Genomic DNA, 19,010 nt, shown 5'->3' with positions numbered 1-19,010 from the left:
GCCAACTAGAGGAGTCAAAGGAATATGGTTTAGCCCTGGCTGGTGTGGCTCAGTGGATTGAGTGCTGGCCTGTGAACTAAAGGATCACTGGTTCAATTCCCAGTCAGGGCACATGCCTGCCTGGGTTGTGGGCCAGGTTCCCTGTAGGGGGCACGCAAGAGGCAACTACACATTGATGCTTTTATCCCTGCTTTCCCCTCTGTAAAAACAAATAAATAAAATCTTTAAAAAGAAAGAAATAGCTCAAATGAAAGAACAGAACAAACTCCCAGAAAAAAACCTAAACAAAATGGAGATAACTAACATCAGATACAGAGTTTAAAACACTGGGGATCATGATGCTCAAAGACCTCAGTGAATATGGTAACAACATACAGGGAGAAATTAGGTTTACACTAAAAGAGATAACAATCTACAGAGAACCAACAGTGAAGGGAAGAAAGTTGGGATTCAAATCAATGATTTGGAAGATAAGGAAAAAAAACATTCAACCAGAACAAGGAAGAAACGATAATTCAAAAAAAAAAAAACAAAACCAAGGATAGTACAAGAAGACTGGCCACTCCAAAATGCCAACATCTGAATCAGAGGGATGCCAGAAGGAGAAGAGGAAGAGCAAGAAGTTGAAAACCTATTGGAAAAAATAATGAAAGAAAACTTCCCTAATTTAGTGAAGGAACTAGACATACAAGTCCAGGGAGCACAGAAAGCCCCAAACAAGTTGGACCCAAAGAGGACCACACCAAGACGCATCATTAAAATGCCAAAGATTAAAGATAAAGAAAGAATCTTAAAAGCAGCAAGAGAGAAGCAAAGAGTTACCCACAAAGTCGTTTCCATAAGACTCTCAGCTGATTTCTGAAAAGAAATTTTGCAGGCAAGAATGGACTGGCAAGAAGTATTCAAAGTGATGAAAAATAAGGACCTACAACCTAGATTACTCTATTCAGCAAAGCTGTTATTTAGAATGAAAGGGCAGATAAAGTGCTTCCCAGACAAGGTAAAACTAAAGGAGCTCATCATCACCAAGCCATTATAACATGAAATGTTAAAGGGACTTATTTAAGAAAAAGAAGATCACAACTATGAACATTAAAAAGGTAACGGATTCACAGCTATCAACCATTGAATAAAAGAAAAAAACTAAGCAAACAACCAGAACCCAAACAGAATTATAAATGTGGAGACCATTTGGAGGGTATCAGCTGGGAGGAGGAGAGGCGAGAATAGAGGGAAAGTTGCAGGGATTAAGAAGCATAATTGGTAGGTAAAAAAAAATAGGCAGTGGAGTGTTAAGAATAGTATACAAAATGGAGAAACCAAAGAAATTACATGTACAACCCGTGGACAAGAACTAAGAGGATGGGTTGCTGGAGAGAAGGGTGGTATTGGGTGGAGGGTGACAAAGGGGAAAAATTGGGACAACTGTAATAGCATAATCAGTAAAATATATTTTATAAATAAATAAGTGGTTACTTCCCCTTCTCCCCCTACCACCCTCCTTGTTTTTGCAAGTTAGGTGAAAAGCACATTATGTTTAATGTTAATGATTTGTACCGTGTTGGTTATTGCCTGGTATTGTGCCCCTTTTTAAGCCTTTGTTTTGATGAAGGGACAATGTTTTATTAAAAGATTTGATCCTACCAATTTGAAAGTGTACTCAGAGTAAAATGCAGGCCTGAGTCATTCAGAAGACTTTTCTGTGCGACATGTGTGCTTTGAGGAATCTATATTATTTTATCAAAAGCTTTTTATAGACCAGAATTAGACATGAGTTATTTAGCATAGTGGTACTTAGTTGTTAGCATTTCCATTTCATTTCTAGCTCTTGTAGTCTTTTCTTCCAAGCAAAAAAAAAGGAAGTAAAAAGATTTGCATCATTTTGGTTTAAAGTTGGGTTCTCCTCACAAACTACTTCTGTTAGTTCAGGAGAGCTAAATAAAGGTGGAGGAGTTGGTGGTGATTGGTATTTGCTGACAAATGTTTATCTCACTTTCAATTTGAAATGACCAGCCATAGGGAATAATTGGTGAGCAACCAGAGAGGTTTGTTAGAAAAAAGGTAAGTGAAAGAGAAGACTTGGAAGAGGCATTCTACTGCCAGTGAATGCCAAGTATTGTAGAAGGCTTGTCTCTGGTCTTAGAAGCCCAGTTAAAATGTGTCCCTGGATTACACAGAGGGCAGTACAGTTGGTCATCTATTGTTAGTCTTCCTGGCACTTTTATGTATCCTCACGGCGTTGACATTTCTGGTTTATCCAAGTTCTCTCACTGTCTCTGTTCTTTGCCCTCTCCCTTGGTCCCCCTTCTCCTTTTTCTTTCATGATAATGTCTACAGAGTGGTAAGAAAGAATTTTTGCACCAAGAAGTGAGGGACTGGAGAGGAGGAGGATCTATTTTTATTCTCTGGGTTCTTGCCACTCTGTTGCAGAATATACCTGCCCCCAGACAGTTGGGATTCCCAGTTTGAAAAACATGAGAGATTGACTTTCCTTCTGCCTCTTTTTCCTTTGCAGGAAACACATGAAATTGTGGCAATCAAGAAATTCAAGGATAGCGAAGGTATATATATTTTTTCTGTATATAAATTATATATTTAATTTCTATGACTAGAATGTGGAAGATATGGGATTGAGCTGATTACACTCTATTCCTGAAATTATAAAGTCTCAATATTAGATAGAGAATATAGCTTATTTTCTATCATACTTTGCTTTGAAAATTTTAGTTCCTTCAGTGTGAATCTTTCAAATCTCATGATATTAGAAAACTCATCTTGTATTTTAATGTACAGTTGATATTGGAAAACTTGCTTCATGTGCTGGATAGAAAGCATGCTATTTATTTTATGTTGTTTCTAAATATTATTAAAATAAGGAAATTGATTTGAAGTAAATGTTTCTGTGGATTCACACAAATAGCAAGCCCTGTGTAAAAGGCTTTAGTATGAGGAACTGTGATATCCGGTTTCTAGTCTGTTAGACATGTAAGAAGTGGTACATAGATGGTATCAAAAGAGTGATTTTATATTAAGTCATTGGGAGAATAAAAATCTTTCAAGGGGAAATACTATACTTGGAGGACTTGGTCACCTACCCAGACCATTTCCAATACAGTATTAAAATTATCCCATGCTAGGTAAAAAAGGTTAAAATAACTCCCCTTTTTAAAAAAAAAAGTCATGTAAAAAAAGTGATGCATCAAAAAAATAAATAAAGCATTTCAGTAGTTTATTGGGTTTTAAATATAGACTATTGGCCATTTAAAGACAGCCAAGTAGAAAAACTGACTATGAAGGCACTCATGTTGTTTGAGAAGCTCTAGGCAGCATTTTTGTAATTTTTTTTGACATGGACCCATAGTAGAGATACTTTTTTACATTTTACATCCTAACCCAGTATCAACATATATAATGTCCTATATGTAACTGAAGGAAATGTGTCACAAAATTGCTTTATTTTACTATATGAGGTTCTTCATTTTCTATTCTTTTCTGGTCATATAATTTATGTAAATGCTTATTGTGGCATCAAATACATTGATTTCACTACTGATGACTCACAACCTGCCATTTGAAAAATAGTGTCCAGGCTTACGAGTCACCAGCATAGCATCACCCTTCATATCTAATTACAAGTATGACAGTAGCAGTCACAGCCTATTTTCATCAGCACATGTTGACTGACTGCTGTAAGACAGCAGCCTCTATAGTTGTGAACAGTTTCATCACCCTTACCTTAGAGACTCGGCAAACATTAAATAACAAAAAGGGCTCACTTCTGTGGTGTAGAGTCAGTGGTACTTGATATAACCTGACTCTGGTGTGCTGGTTATGTGGGGCACATGCACAGCAGCCATTGTCCTGGCAGCCTTAAAGAGAAGGCAATAAAAAATGTTTTTAGCTCATTCTCTCTAAAGAAAGAGAGGGAGGAGAGGAAGAGGGAAAGAAAGAAAGACGCTTCAAATGATGTTCCTGTGGTTTAACAGGAAACAATAGTCCCAGGTCAGCTCACTCTGGGACCACTTCCTAAGCAGTGGCTTTGGGCTAGCCACAGGTGACCAAGAGACCAATGGTGATCCACTGAAAAGAGTGGCTGCCAACAGTAAAGCAAAGCGTAACCTTGGCACGAGCATAAAGACCTCTCTGTGCATTCATCTTATAAGGCATATCGTCAAGCATTAGTTACAACCAAAAATAATAATTGTCATCAATTTTTGAAAAGCAGTACAATCTAGGGCATGCATGTCACTGCTTTAAAAAAAAAACTAAATATCATGTTCTTTGTATCCTCTATCCTCTGCATGTCAATTCTTAGCTTCAATTAAATGATATATTTGTACCTCTGTTATATCTTCTGAGTGGCAATCAATGGTGTATCTGTTGAAATTCATTGAGCACTGAATGAGGTGCTGTAAGAGCTGTGAAGGTAAATCAGGTGTGGATGTCAAGAAGCTTATGACCTATTAATAGGAGTAAGACCTGTAAATAACTAGCAGTAAAAGAGTGGAAAGTAGTCAGTGCCAGAATGAATTTGTATAATTTTGAGGTGAGGTTTTTTTCTAGCTTTGGTATCCCAGAAATATATGAATAATGTAGACTTTATAGAAAACATTTGATCAGCCCTTATTTCACCAAGCTGACAAAACATCATTCCCACTCTGCTTTCATTGCTCTGGGACCATTATCAGTTACTAAACCTCAGGCATGCAACCTTATCACCCACTGTTGGTGAACAACGGAGCATCCTCAAAAGGAGTTACTCATACACATTTATATCTTTTTACAATGCCAGGTTTATTAGTGGAGGCCTCCCCAGTAAGCCAGTAGAGTCACACGCAGGAGGAAGCTTACATGATAGAAGTGAGCAGACTGAGGGTCCCGCCTGAAGTCCTGGTCATTGGCGGTGTCTGCAGGTGGACAGGCAGGCATCAGTCCCAAGCCGGGTGGCTCCAGTGGTGGCACACGTCCGGTGGAGTGGAAGTCCAGCAGGGCTCTGAGCGTGACCTGTGGTACAGCCAGGCTTGAGTGTTGGGTGGTCAGAGCTCTGACTTCTTATAGCCCGCCAGGGGTGGAGGTCCCATGCATATAGGTGTCCAGGTGGAGTCTTTATTCAAGTGTTAGACTTGTGGCCCCTCCTAAGGGCATTCTCATTACACTCCATTACTTCAGTTTTGCCAGAGCACTTGACATAACTCTTGTTCATGACTGACAGGACTCACTCCATAGTGGATTGTCAGAAGTGTTTGAAAAGTCCACTTTGCTCTTGCTCTGTACACTCACCCACTTTGCAGATGGACACCTTTGTGGGTATACCTATACATACTTCTAGAGGGATACTTCCCAAACATGTCAATGATAGAATCTGAAGACATCCAATTATTTATAACTTTTTACTTTGGTCCTGGTTTAGGCACACTTTCCTACCATTTCCAGTTCTCCCTGGGAGATCTCATACTCTGTTTTTTGTCTTTACTCTTTTCCTCCTACCAGAGTAGTATCTTGCTTAATGGGAAGTAAGGGGAAATGTGTATGGTGAACAACACTTTTGGAGTGTGAAGTGTATATAAATAGTCTATTACAGATGAGGATGTCCATTCAACCCCTATGTAAACCACTTTATTCTGAAACAGTTTATCATCTTAAATTTCAGTCATTATGAAACTCTATTATGAAAATAGAGTTTCATAATATTGTCCTTACTGTCATAAAGCTCTCATTAATCTCTTATTAGTTACTCTGAAAATATTCTCTTGATATTATAATAGTGACTTTTCTAAAGGCAATATTTAAATCTTTGTGAAGGAAATGAAATAACCCTGTAAAAATATTGTTAAACCGTAATAGGATCTGAACTTGGTCTGATCCACATTCAAGCTAATCAAGTATTCTCACACTGATGATATCAAGGGATATTTTATGAGAGTATATATTACCTTCTGTTAACTTTAAAAGATTATGATTATGTCCTATTTCCTCATTAAATATTTTTGCATCCACAAATCTGTATAAAATGTTTTGAAACTACATTTTAAGGTAGACCACTATTTAGTTCAAGGGGTCCCTTTTATCCTGGGATAATAGAACATTATTTAAAATGGGAGCCAAAATTTCATGGTAAATAAAAGATTAGATTGGGGAAAAAGAAACTAAAATTACAATGGTAAGTTTACTTTATCTTATAGTTAACACAATTTAGGTTTTAGCAACTTTGTGCTACTTCTTAGAGTAAAGAATCATATGCTCTTTTGGAGGAAGGGGCAACTTTTACAGTAAAATTGTAGCCTAGGTCAATGAATGGCTTTCAAAATAAAAAGGTCATTAAAAATCCACAAAAGGCTTTCTTAGTTTTCTTTTCATTTTTGTATTTTCCTGTCTTTCTGTCTTCATCCTTGTCAGTTTTTTATTCTGATATAACTCTATCAGCTTATTTATCACTGTCTTTGCCTATGATTTTCCGTAAAAGAGTTGGACACACTAGGTGGGAGACAAAAACTCTTGTTAAAGGAAAGAATTTTTCAGTGATGGCATTTTTATTTGAGATCACTTCATTAGTTAATATTTTCTTGTTTTGAGGATATTTGCTTCTTTACACATCATCATAAATATGGAGTGTTAGATAATGAATTCTTTATGATACCCTAAATGTTAGTGTTATACATGTGTCTGTTAATGTCAGTTTCCTCAAAGAAACATTGACTAATAAACACCTAACCAACCAGAAGTCTCCATAAAATTAGTTCTGCTCAGTATTTGGCTTTTCTGAGAAGAGAAAAATGACTACAGACCAAAAAGATACTAGGGATTGTTTAGTTAAAAGGTACTTTTAGACCATGTATGATGATAAAATTAGCCTAATTCATCCACCCTTCTTATAAGTCCAGTCTTATGCAATGATATTTGATGTTCAGAGTATAATATTCTGTCACTATTGTATTATCATTCTCATGCATACATGTACACGTGTCTGCTACCCTCAATTTATGAAATAATTCAAAAGCACTGATTTACACTAAATAGCTTTGTACCAGCAAGAATTAAAAGCATTGTCTATTCAGCCTTTAGTTGAGGAGATCCTGTGGTCTAGAATTTATTTTCAACATGTACATTTGGATCTTCTGATGTGACACCTTTTGTTTTGTTGGACTTTTCATTCTTCTTCTGAATGTACAGGTGATGGAGTGAGGAGGAATTCTCCCTACTTGTCACATAGCAAGGAGACTAATGCTCAGGAAGCTGTGTTGCAGTCTTTAATTAAAATGGAATTTAGGTTGTCTCTCTCCTTTTATATAAAATAAGATTGCTTGCACTAATATCCTGCTCCTGCTTTTGTTTTCTGTAGATAAATATTTTCCTCTTGGAATGGACCTATTTATTCTTCTTAATCAAGAGAAAATGTTTAATTGATCATCCACTTTTTCCTTTCAATTTATTTCATTCTCCTTTTTACCCAGACACTAGAAAGCTCTACCTTTATCTCTAGATTGAGGAACTCTAGACTCTTGTTTTGTATAATGGTACAAAACAAGAGTTCAAAATCCTTGGTTCTTAAATTCAAGAACTTGATTTCTTCATAAGAGAGGCCTTGAAACTAATGTTCCAGTCCCTGGTTAAACAGAGAATTCAGTTAACTAAGGTTGAGCATTCTGCTAGTCATGACTTCACCATGCTTGCTTTTAATGTCCAAAATAGAGCTCTTTCAAACTTCAGGGATTCTTCTAGGATTTGGTGAACATTTTGTACCTTTCATGATTTAATAAATCTCCATTGTACTTTGCCTGGCCTTCATCTCTGAAGATTTAAACTTTCTCATCTTTTTTGGTATATATGACAGCACCACTATTCAAACCCTCCTAGCCATGTCAGTCACCCTCCTATTGATGTTCCCTCTTCAGTCAGGGCCACCAGACTCAAACATGGTATTCTTTTGGTTTTATACAAGGATGGGTTGACTTCCCACCCCCCACCAGTGCACCTGTTTAAAGTTCCATTTTGGGGGGCCTCTTTGGCTATGCAAGAATGTCAAGGTTCTGATTTCAAAAAGTAGGTTATAGCTATTTCTGGATTTTTTTTACAAGCCTACAGTTCTTTAAAAATAGAGTTACAATAGAGATTCAGCTCATCTTTAGATTTTTCTCTTTTTATCACTTATCTTTGCATTTCTCTTGCTCCTGTGATCTTTCTTCTTAAAAATCCTTTTCTTTTACTTCAGTCAATCTCTCTTTGATTATTTAGGTGTGTTAACTTACCTTCTTGACAAGCTTCAAAATAGTTTCATTTTTTGGCTTTTTGTTTTGTCTTAGTTAATGTCCCTTCCCTACCCTGCCATTTAGTCACCATTCAGTAGAATTTATATTATTTTGTTAGAATTTCTGTCTGTGCTAAGCTCAACACCCTCAGTGATAACTGATAACCAAGTTCCCTAGCATGCATATCAGCAGTATTCACATGGAAGTACCAGCTCTTACACCTAGAAGGACCTTGTGCATCATCTAGAAGAATCCCAAACCCCAGTGTGCAGCTGAGGAACAAAAGACCCAAAGCTACACAGCAACTATGTGATTAGCTGAGACTAAGACTCAGACTGCAGGGTCTTTGTTGAGTTTTTCTTCCACCCATAGCGTGCTGCTTTGTCATTCAGCTGAATCAAGACCTAGAACTGGCTGTTTCAACTCACTCTCCAAAGCTCCCTCACCACCTTCCACCACGTTGCCTGTGTCCCTGTGTTCTACTCAATGTGGCATTCTCTTCACTTACCTTAATAAAGTTACTCTTTTTTCGAATTAGTTTCTTCATTTGTAAGCCAGAGGAGGCTGGCCTCAATAAAGAATCCATGGGATTCTATCAAGTGGAAGGCAGGGATTTTTGTGCTTACTTCAGTGGGCTCTTCTACCACCTTTAAAAAACTGCCTCAACGAAGAACATGGCTACTTTCTGAACCTCTGAGGAAGAAAACAAACATAAATGGAATGTGCTTTCCTGTTTCCCATCATGTGATTATTTAGTGCCCAAATTTTCATCATAAAGTTGAGGGTAGGCCAGGAACCTTAAAAGTACTGGGTGAAACAAAAATGATGGAATATACCCAGTAATGAAGGGTATGCATTTTCTTGCACTTATGAAATTAATAATTCCACTTCCTGCCCATTCCCACTTATTACAGTCTCAACTTTTAATACCTCTGACTGGCATAAATTAGAGAAGACTTCATTTCCTAAAAATGATAGGCTGCTCAAATGAGGTGGTTTGGTCACTGCATACTTAAGTGATTTTGCGAACTGCTTTTGGAAGATTCGTTTCTATTCACTCTATAACCATGCTTAAGTGGAACCAGTATAGGTTTGAATGATGCATACATAACAAAGAACCAAAATTCAATGAGGTTTAGGCTCATAATCAAGGAGATTTTAATGAAAAGAAATCATTGATTATTATATTTTAAAAGGCAATGGGATTTTTTCAGGGTATGTGTATGTGTGGGGGATGCCCATTTATTTATTTTATGAATGACAAGTTAAGTGGCTTTCTCAAAGTCACCTTTCACGCTGTTAGTTGGTTAAAAGCATATAAAATCTAGGTGTTGCATTATGGCTGCCCATGTCTTAAGGTAGTAAGAGCAAGCCACGTGCGAACAGAGATGTCTGTCTTCTTGACACCGGTGGAAGCATTCCTGTAGGAAGTATTTATTGATCCCCTCTTTGTTACAGGTACAGTCCTAGGTTGTTGGGTGTATATGCTTGAACAGAAGAACTGAGGCCTGTCCTCCTAGAGCTCTCTCAGTTTGCAGGGGTGGCCACACAGATGGTAAACTAGTAATCAAACAAAGATATAAATAAAGATGTTGTGAAGATCTCTAAGAAACTTTCAGAGTACCGTGATAAGGAATAATGGGGATGGAGGCCTGCTTTGGTTTAGTGTGCTAGGCAAGACTTGTGAGGAGTGACATTTATTTTTAATATATTTTATTGATTATGCTATTACAGTTGTCCCAATTTTTCCCCTTTGCCCACCTGCACTTGGCACCCCCATTCCCTCCAGCATTCCCCTCCCTTAGTTCATGTCCATAGGTCATGCATATAAGTTCTTTGGCTTCTACATTTCCTGTACTATTCTTAACATCCTCCTGTCTATTTTGTACCTATCATTTATGCTTCTTATTCTCTGTACCTTTTCCCTCATTTTCCCCCTACCCCCTCCCAGCTAATAACCCTCCCGTGTGATCTTCATTTCTGTGATTCTGTTCATGTTCTAGTTGTTTACTTAGTTTTGTTTGTTTGTTTTTTTGGTACAGTTGTTCCTAGCTGTGAGTTTGTTGTCATTTTACTGTTCATAGTTTTGATCTTCTTTTTGTTAAATAAGTCCCTTTAACATTTACCATAGTAATGGCTTAGTGATGATGAACTCCTTTAGTTTTACCTTGTCTTGGAAGCTGCCCAGACAAGGTAAAACTAAAGGAGTAACATTTAAACTAAAACCTGAAAGAGCCAGCCCTGTAGTAGAAGGAGAGTTCTAGGCAGAGGAAACAAGTCCCAAGGCCCCAACATTGAAAAATAAAGTTTGAAGCATTTGGGAACTGAAAGACTAATGGGTAGAGTTGGGGGAAGAGAGACATGAGATGAGGATAGAAAAGTACGCAGGAACCAGGTCATGAGTAATCAATACATTATTTCTTGCTACATCACTTCCTTGTTAGAAGATCACTTCCTTCTTACTGAGATCTGTGTGTTTCCATGTCTTAGAGATAGGTGAATTTTAGTTTGAGTATCCCAACCTTGAGAATTACTCACATGGAATAGCAGAGAGGCAGGTTAGCCTTCTTCATAAGACTAAAGGCTTTTAGTGTTCTCTAGGCTTTAGCAGTTCTAACAGCCATAAAATACCACTTCTCTGGCTTAGCCTTGAATAGCAGAACAGCTGAATCTCTGTGTCCCTCTCTGCCCCCCATCTCCACCTCTGGCCCCATTCTCTAAGCTGCTTTGAGAAGTTCCCCATCATATCGCACACATTTCCCTCTTACTGCCAGGTGGCTCCCACTGTGCCATGCTCTTTTCCACTGATGTGGGTGCTGCGAGTACCCATGAAATGAACTGGGATGGTTCCCTGCCAAAGCCACTGTTGGCCTTAACTGTAGCTGGTTCTTGGCTTCCTTCTGATGAGCAGTGACTCTTTCTGCCTTTTCCTAATCTCAGTTTCACCCTTCTCCAAGTTTTCTTACTGAAGTGGGAGGATCTTTTCATTGGTGTAACCAGTTCTTGTTTCTTTAAACTCAATTTGACTGGAGTTTGAGACAGAAAATAATCTGAGAAGTACTCCCTCTGAGCACTATATTTATATAGTGCCCCCTCCCCCTTTGGCCCCATTCAGGCTTTTTCCTCCTGTGTGTCTTGCTTAGGAAGTATTTCTTCCTAGAAGGCACCTTAATCTTTCTCACTCCTATCCCCAAACTCCATTTTTCTTCTTCTCTCCTGCCCCCAAAATACCTGAACCTGAGGGTTACACAACTTAGACGCTGAAGCTAGGACTCTGGCCCTTAACCCAAAACCATGGGGGCCAGATGTGTTTCAGAATTTATAACTTGGATTTTAGAATGAAAATTTGAGTTCTTACTTTAGCAGCTTGTAATCAGGTACTGTTTCTAAAATACAACAAATGAATATTCATACTAAGTGGGATGCATACACAAATACTATAAGTGATCTTATGTCAGTTCAGGTTTTACCTTTAAACAGATGTGCCATAAGCTTAGAAAAAGTGTTCAGTTTTTAGACTGATTTTTGGATTTTTGGAATCGAGATAAGGAAGTATGGACCTGCATCCTTATGTATACACATGTAAACATGATAGTTAGAATTTCCTGGTGAAATCATGAAAACTGATTTAAAATGAAATATTATCTTTCCCGCTCCCCCTATTAATGAATCCATTAGAGTTCAAGTGACTTCTGTCCTCGCTCCATGTCTGTGAGGTTATCATGAGTGACATTGATGATATAGAAGGAGATGTTGGTTCAGTGTAAGTTCTCCACCATGGTACAGCTACACCATCTGGAATGGACAGATGGACATGCCACAGGAGGATGGCAGGAACCTACAGCAGCTGCTGTTCCAAGAGAAGATCAGACATGCGTAGAATTCCCTGCAGCTTGACTGTGTGCTTCATTGTGGATGCCTGGCACATGGCCGCTGCTCACTGAGGTGACTCCCATGCATCTGAGGAACAAAATGTTCTTTTAAGCCAAAGCTTCAGACCAAACTTAAAAACATCAGCTGCTACAGATGCTCTGTAGAGGCTCCTCTGCACGCTGATTCAGTTGCTTCCTTTTTATGCTTTGAAATTCCTTCTTCAGAATGTAGTGTTAAACTGACAGTGGGTTCATATGTGCTACCTAGAACTCTATATTTTTCACATATACTTTACAATAAGGAGGTTAAGAAAATTCAAGTAGAAAATTAGGTTCATGCTGGTCAAATAAGCCTTTTCTTGAAGTTTCTTACTCTTGATCCTTTGAATGAGAAAAAGTGGTATTTAATGTGTCATCCTTAGACTTCTTATGCAGAAGTACTCAAAGTGGAAAGTGAAATTAGTGTTTTCAATGTTCTTAGAAATTTCTGAACAGTAGTTTGAAAGCTTTAATTTTACTCTCTTTACCATTGTTTACATTCTAGAAAATGAAGAGGTCAAGGAAACGACTTTACGAGAGCTTAAAATGCTTCGTACTCTCAAACAGGAAAACATTGTGGAGCTGAAAGAAGCTTTTCGTCGGAGGGGGAAATTGTACTTGGTGTTTGAGTATGTTGAAAAAGTAAGTCACTAATCGGTGCTATGGAGATTTGCCTGATTCTTTTTTTTAGGGCTGTTTCTGGCACTATTAAAGGAAGTATTATTATCTAGTATGACTTCTCAATGTCCTCATAATTTAAGGACTTTAAAAATGGAAAGTATTACCCACAGTCACTAGAGAAGTTGTAGAATACATTGACCTATTTTATATAATTTAACTGTATAAATATAATCTTAAGTTTAAACAATGTATTGATTTGCTTTCTGAAGTCTGAGAATCTGTGTTCAACAAGTAATTTTTAGACTTGGTTTATTTTAATTGAACCTGAGTGAGGCCCCCGAGGGAGAGACAAGTAAGTTGATGGTGATGATACAGGATGGTAGAAGTATGTGTAAGATCCTACAAGCATAGGATGGGCGTCTGATTCAGACATGTGGTGGTGAATGGGTGGGCTCATGAAGCAGCCTTTTATGAATTGCCAGTGCTTTGGCTATATTTGAGGGAAGAAGATGTGCCAGGAGGCATAACGTGAGGCTTGAAGAGGTAGGTGAGACCACAGGTAAGGAATTGGAAGCATTGGAGAAAAGATCACACATTGTTCAAGTTATCCGTGTGCTTGTTTGGTATACTTTTTTTTTTAACCAAGTAACTTTTTTTTTAAAGATTTTATTTATTTATCTTTAGAGGAGAAGGGAAGGAGAGAGGGAGAGAAACATCAATGTATGGTTGCGTTTGTGCGTCCCCTGCTGGGAACTGGCCTACAGGGAACCTGCCTGCAACCTGGGCATGTGCCCTGACTGGGAATCGAACTGTGATTGTGTGGTTCGCAGGCCCGCGCTCAATCCACCGAGCTACACCAGCCAGGGCCTGTTTGGTATACTTTTTAAAAATTGTTAATTGTTCATGCTATGACCTAAGGGCAAATGCATGCTACAGTAATCAATTTTATGTGCTTATGATTGTCTTGGACAGCAGCTGACCTATAGCAGTTGGTTATTATCAAGAACTTAAACCAGTGTCTTAATAAGAATAAAATAAAGTAGAGCCAGACGGCCCTTTTCAAAGGTTTTCTTTTTTTAAAATTTTTAGTTATTTTTCAAGTATATTTTTTTGTCTATTTCTCCCATCCCAGCCTCCCCCGCCCCGTGCTCCCCACCTCCCTCCCATTTCCACCCCCCTTAGTTCTCGTCCCTGTGTCCTTCCTATTTGTTCCTCCAATCAAAGGTTTTCTTGATCATTAAATAGGCGGTTCTGCTGATTTCTTTTGTTATTATCTAAAGATGATTAAGACTGGAAAGGTTTTTGTTTGCTTTAGGTCAGTTCCCCAGGTGTTTTCTGTGGCATAAATGACAGAATGTCACTACCACCACCATCATCCTGAATTGGAGAGCAGTGCTGCTCTGAGATGACTGACCAGTAATGTGGCTTTTGAAATAATTCAGCCTTTACAAATTCTTTTTCTAATTAAAAAAATTAAGTAACTTCAAAAATATATAGTAACTTCATTACAAGCAAAAGTTGAAAAATAATACAAAGCTTCTTGTTTTAAATACTTTTTAATGTTTTTTCCCTAAAATCTGTTTCAAGGTTTCTTTTGTGTGTGTCAGTTTAGGTATTTTCCTAAGGAAGGAACCTTCCCCAACAACAACAACAAAAAAAGTTTGATATTTTTTCAAAAGTTACTTTAAAAGATAGCTGTAAAATCAGATGCTCTTTATATTAGTTTTCAGTTGTCAGAAATAATTATGCCATTTGCAGTTTTTCACTGCCAAATAATAAAATTCTGATATCTATTTCATTTACCTTTTTATTCCTGTTCTACTCACAGAGATTATTCATAATTCATAACAATTTAGTGGGCGCAAATGGAGAAATTACCTCTTTGTTTCAGACAGTCTGTCATATCTGAGTTCTGTCTGCTGGTAAGTGGCAGAACTGCTACAGGAAGTCTAGTCTTCTGACCCCTGGGTGTGGGCTTCTTGCTCTGGCCCTGTGTTTTTTCAGTGGAGGGTGACCATCACACCATTCCTTTAGTGGCAGTGCCTAATGATTGACAAGTCTCAAGAGGGCAAGGAGAAAAATTCTCTAAGTAAGGGTGGGGGGTGTAACAGAGATGTAAGATCACAGGAGCTGAAACAAAGAAGTTCTTGTGTACAAATGCAGACAAAGATGAGCAGTACAGGCTGCTGTGGCAATTCCACAGCCGTAGAAGTCCCAGGTTGCTTTTGCCTTTCTGCTTACCACCCCTGAGGTGTGGCCCGTGTCTTCAAGGTAAAGAGAGCTCCAGCTATCACTTTCCATTGGCTAGGACTTACCTGCATAGCCACACTAGCCATAAGGAAGAGAGGAGATGTACTTTTCATTCTGGCCACCTATGTATCCACTTACAAATTATATTACCGTAGAATGAGAGAAGAATGGATTCCTATCTGCCACCGAAGGATTTAGAGTTGAATATGAAATGAGACCATTCATTTTCTCTATTACAAAGCTCTCTTATTCCTCCTGTGCATTTGGGACCTCCTATGCATTTGTTAATTGAAAAAGGCAATTCAAGTAGAGAATCACTTAAAAATGGTGTATACATACTTTAAACATTTTATTTTAACTTAAAACCCATAATATAGATTTGCCATTCTTCAGAGGTAGGTCAAGGCCTTTTGAGTACTCATCTTCTGATGGGTCGTTTTTGCGTACATCATACCCATAATACCTCAGCTATGATATGCTGAGCTAACTTATTTAAAGTGAAGCAAAAGCCTAAAACCATTGCAAAGCAATCTCAGTGCAGAATCCTGATCACTACCACCATCCAATCCTTGCAAATGTTTTATGATTGTTGAACTCACGTTTGCTTAGAGGGCAGTAGATTTGGTGGTTTTCCTTTATTAAGTCTTTCCAAAGTATCAAACTTAATTTTCTTATAAACAGCAAATTTCTTTTTAAAAACATTATTTCATTGGTTTATATGATGTTTACTTATGTTAAAATAACAAGTGCATCTGTTATAAATAGGTACAGGTGTGTTGTAAACAAAGTCTGACTGTTTATATGCATAACTTGACTGGTGAGAACAAAGTTGCCGTGTTGTATGCGAGCAGTGGTTTTCTAACTTTTTGGTCTTAGAACTCCTTTATACTTCCAAACATTATTGGGAACCCTAAGAGTTTTGGTTTTTTTTAATTTAAGTGGGCTTTATCTGTTACTATTTCTCATATTTAAAGTCAAGCCTGAATAATATACAAATATTTATTAATTCATTTAAATAACAGTAATAAGCCCATTACATATGAACAAATGTGTTTGTGTGTCAGTCATCCTTTCAACTAAAAAATGGCTTGTTTAGTTTGCAACTCAGTTGGCCGAGTCCTTTTCCTCAATATGACCATCATAGTTTGATGTTTAGCAGCAAGAAGTACTTTATGTATATGTCTCATTTTATTATGTAGATCCCTAAAAAGATATGTACTTAAGAATTGAAATTTAATATAAGTAATAATTTTTACTTTTTCATCAAAAACAACCTTAACCTAAATTGGTTTGTGCTTATTTTAACTGCAAGGGTATGTATGTATGGCACTGAAGCATCTTTGATTCATGCTAAAGTGCTACCAATTTATCCATTGTTACTTTGGGCCATAAATATAAATGCCAGCACAGTGAAAAAGGCCGAGTATTATTATGACTATAGTTTTGACTTCATGGGCCCTCTGCATGGTCTGAGAACCCCTTCCAGAAACCCACAGATCACACTTTGAGAACTGCTGGCCTAGATGGTCATCCACAAACAATAAACTAATGGTGCCGTGGGTCTCAGTCTTGTGCTTTACTGAGGGAGTGGAGAATGTTTGGTTCATCTGGAAATTTAGTGAGACCAGTTGAGTTTGTACTTAATGAAAAAATTTCATGAACTTTAGAATGGTCACTCCACAATGAAATTTTTGAATATAGATTTTTTTAGAGACTGTGAATTTCTATTTTGGCAGTATTTTCTGGACTGGTTTTTTTTTAAGATTTTATTTATTTTTAGAGAGAGGGAAAGGAAGGGAGAGAGGGAGAGAAATATCAGTTTGTGGTTGCCTCTCACACACCCCCAACTAGGGACTTGGCCCATAACCCAGGCATGTGCCCTGACTGGGAATTGAACCAGTGACCCTTTGGTTCGCAGGCCAGTGCTCAATCCACTGAGCCACACCAGCCAGGGATAGCCTGTTTTCATTTTTGTACTGATTGTATTGATCACTGCAATCTTAGGGATTATTTCTTTTAAGAATATTTTCCAGTTCTCCTAGGAATATTTGCAAGGCTTGGTTTTATTGCAAATTTATATTAAAGACACACAGTGCATTGTGTTAAAATGACTGTTCCCCTCCTCCTTTATACATTACAGTGTCTTATCTCTTCTTTGTGTTGCTTTTCCTTTGAAGACTTCTAAAATGATGCCTAAAGGGTTTCAGGGAAAGTAAAAAGTGCACAGAGTTAGAATTTGGGACAACACTGGGGAGTAGTAAAAATGGAAATTCTCTTTTAAAAATCACCTTGATTTAATACAGTATCCTGCTTTAACATGGAAAAGGTTATAGATGAAAAGCAAAACAATTTTTAAAAATGCAGGCTGAGTATTAGATGAATTATCACCTAAGATGCATTTTTAAATTGTTAATGCATGATTTATGGGCCTACCTAATTTTGGAGATTAATGGCTCCCTATTTAATTTTTAGAATATGCTTGAATTGCTGGAAGAAATGCCAAATGGAGTTCCACCTGAAAAAGTCAAAAGTTATATCTATCAGTTAATCAAAGCTATTCACTGGTGCCATAAGAATGATATTGTTCATAGGGGTAAGTATGGAATTTTTGAAATGGAAGATATTAAAGAAAACATCAAATAAAGTTACCAATAAAATATTTTACATGTTATATAAGAATATTTCCATTGACACTGACATTCCATTTAGATTAAATACATTTTGAAAGTACAGATATGAGATATCATTTGCTTTCCAAGTCTCCTTTGGTCCTTCAGGTAGACCAGGTAATGTGAAACCCAAAATCAAGGTTTAGAAATAGTCCCTAAGTCACCGTCACCTCCCCCCCACACTCACACTGTGTTGACAGTCACTGCTCATTCCCTTAGAGACCAAGATCTCCAGTATGTGCCTTTACCTCCTAATTTTTCCTGTTACTGGAAAGGACCCATTTTTGCAGGTTGTATGCATGATCAACTTGACATAAAAGCCATGATTATACTTCCTTCAACTATTTTTTGTTGCCATGAGGTACATAGTTTATAGCAATAAAAGGGAAATTACTTTCTGAGCACCGTCTTTAACTCTACAGCATTTATATTCTGATAATCTCTCTTATATTCTAGAGTTTTACAATAATGGGACACAAATAGATATAACAATAAAGCTAAACGATGTTTGTCAGAAAATGTTGCTATATTCACTTTTGTCTTTGAATTGTCAAATAAAAAGTGAATGCTACATTTTAATTTACCAAACACAGACAAAAGGATATCACTAAAAATAGCCCCACTTTAAGAATAGCTTGTGAGGAATGCCAACTCCTATTATTTCTAGATGGAGACAGTTGATATTTCTCTTGTATTTGACTTTCATAGCAGTTATCTTCACAGAGATGGCATGGATAGATGTCTAGTTCAGCTGGAAATCGGGTGTCTAGGGTAAAATAACAGTCCTTATTATGCAGTTTGAGGACATTAATAAGGAACTGATTTAGCTGCATTTCCATAGTGATAGATTGATTTCAGTAAGTGCATAGTGAATCAATGGGTAGGAATTAGCAGTAGAAACCATGATTCTAAAATCTACAGATTTCACTCCTACCTCTTCCCTGTTTCCAGTTTCACTTCTACCATATCATATAGACGATGGATACTCTAAAAATGCAATTGTGAGATGCCTCCCAAGGGGGTAATTAAACTGCCTCTTCTTGGTGTTACTTACTACTCCTCAACTCCCACCACATCATCAAAAATCCATGGAAAAAATGAGAAATCTTCTCTCGACTCATTCAATATAGCTTCAACATTAGACATTTATAATTGCAAACCACATAGAAAAGTTAAGAGATATGTAAATGTAGAAATGACATAGAAATTCATAACAGAAAATGCATCATCTTATATGTATTTCTTCCTTCAGTAAACATAATGCTATGTATTTACTCTCATACTTGCTTTTAAGGTATCTTGTGGGTGTAAGC

General features: G+C 37.4%; 1 protein-coding gene across 6 annotated transcripts in view; it reads left to right on the top strand.

Moving 5' to 3' along the window:
* Nucleotides 1-19,010, top strand: part of CDKL5 (cyclin dependent kinase like 5) — a 191,344-nt gene that overhangs the window by 87,486 nt on the left and 84,848 nt on the right. For all 6 annotated transcript variants that reach the window (XM_053655834.1, XM_053655833.1, XM_053655832.1 and 3 more), the window contains exons 4-6: nt 2,516-2,561; nt 12,663-12,799; nt 17,501-17,621. In XM_053655834.1, coding sequence (XP_053511809.1) covers nt 2,516-2,561; nt 12,663-12,799; nt 17,501-17,621 — 304 coding nt within the window. The remainder of the gene's footprint in view (nt 1-2,515; nt 2,562-12,662; nt 12,800-17,500; nt 17,622-19,010) is intronic.

Source organism: Artibeus jamaicensis, unplaced genomic scaffold, assembly GCF_021234435.1.
Source record: "Artibeus jamaicensis isolate MK-2021 breed Jamaican fruit bat unplaced genomic scaffold, CSHL_Jam_final scaffold_1283, whole genome shotgun sequence".
Lineage (NCBI taxonomy): Eukaryota > Metazoa > Chordata > Mammalia > Chiroptera > Phyllostomidae > Artibeus > Artibeus jamaicensis.
This window is presented reverse-complemented; position numbering and strand designations above follow the sequence as displayed.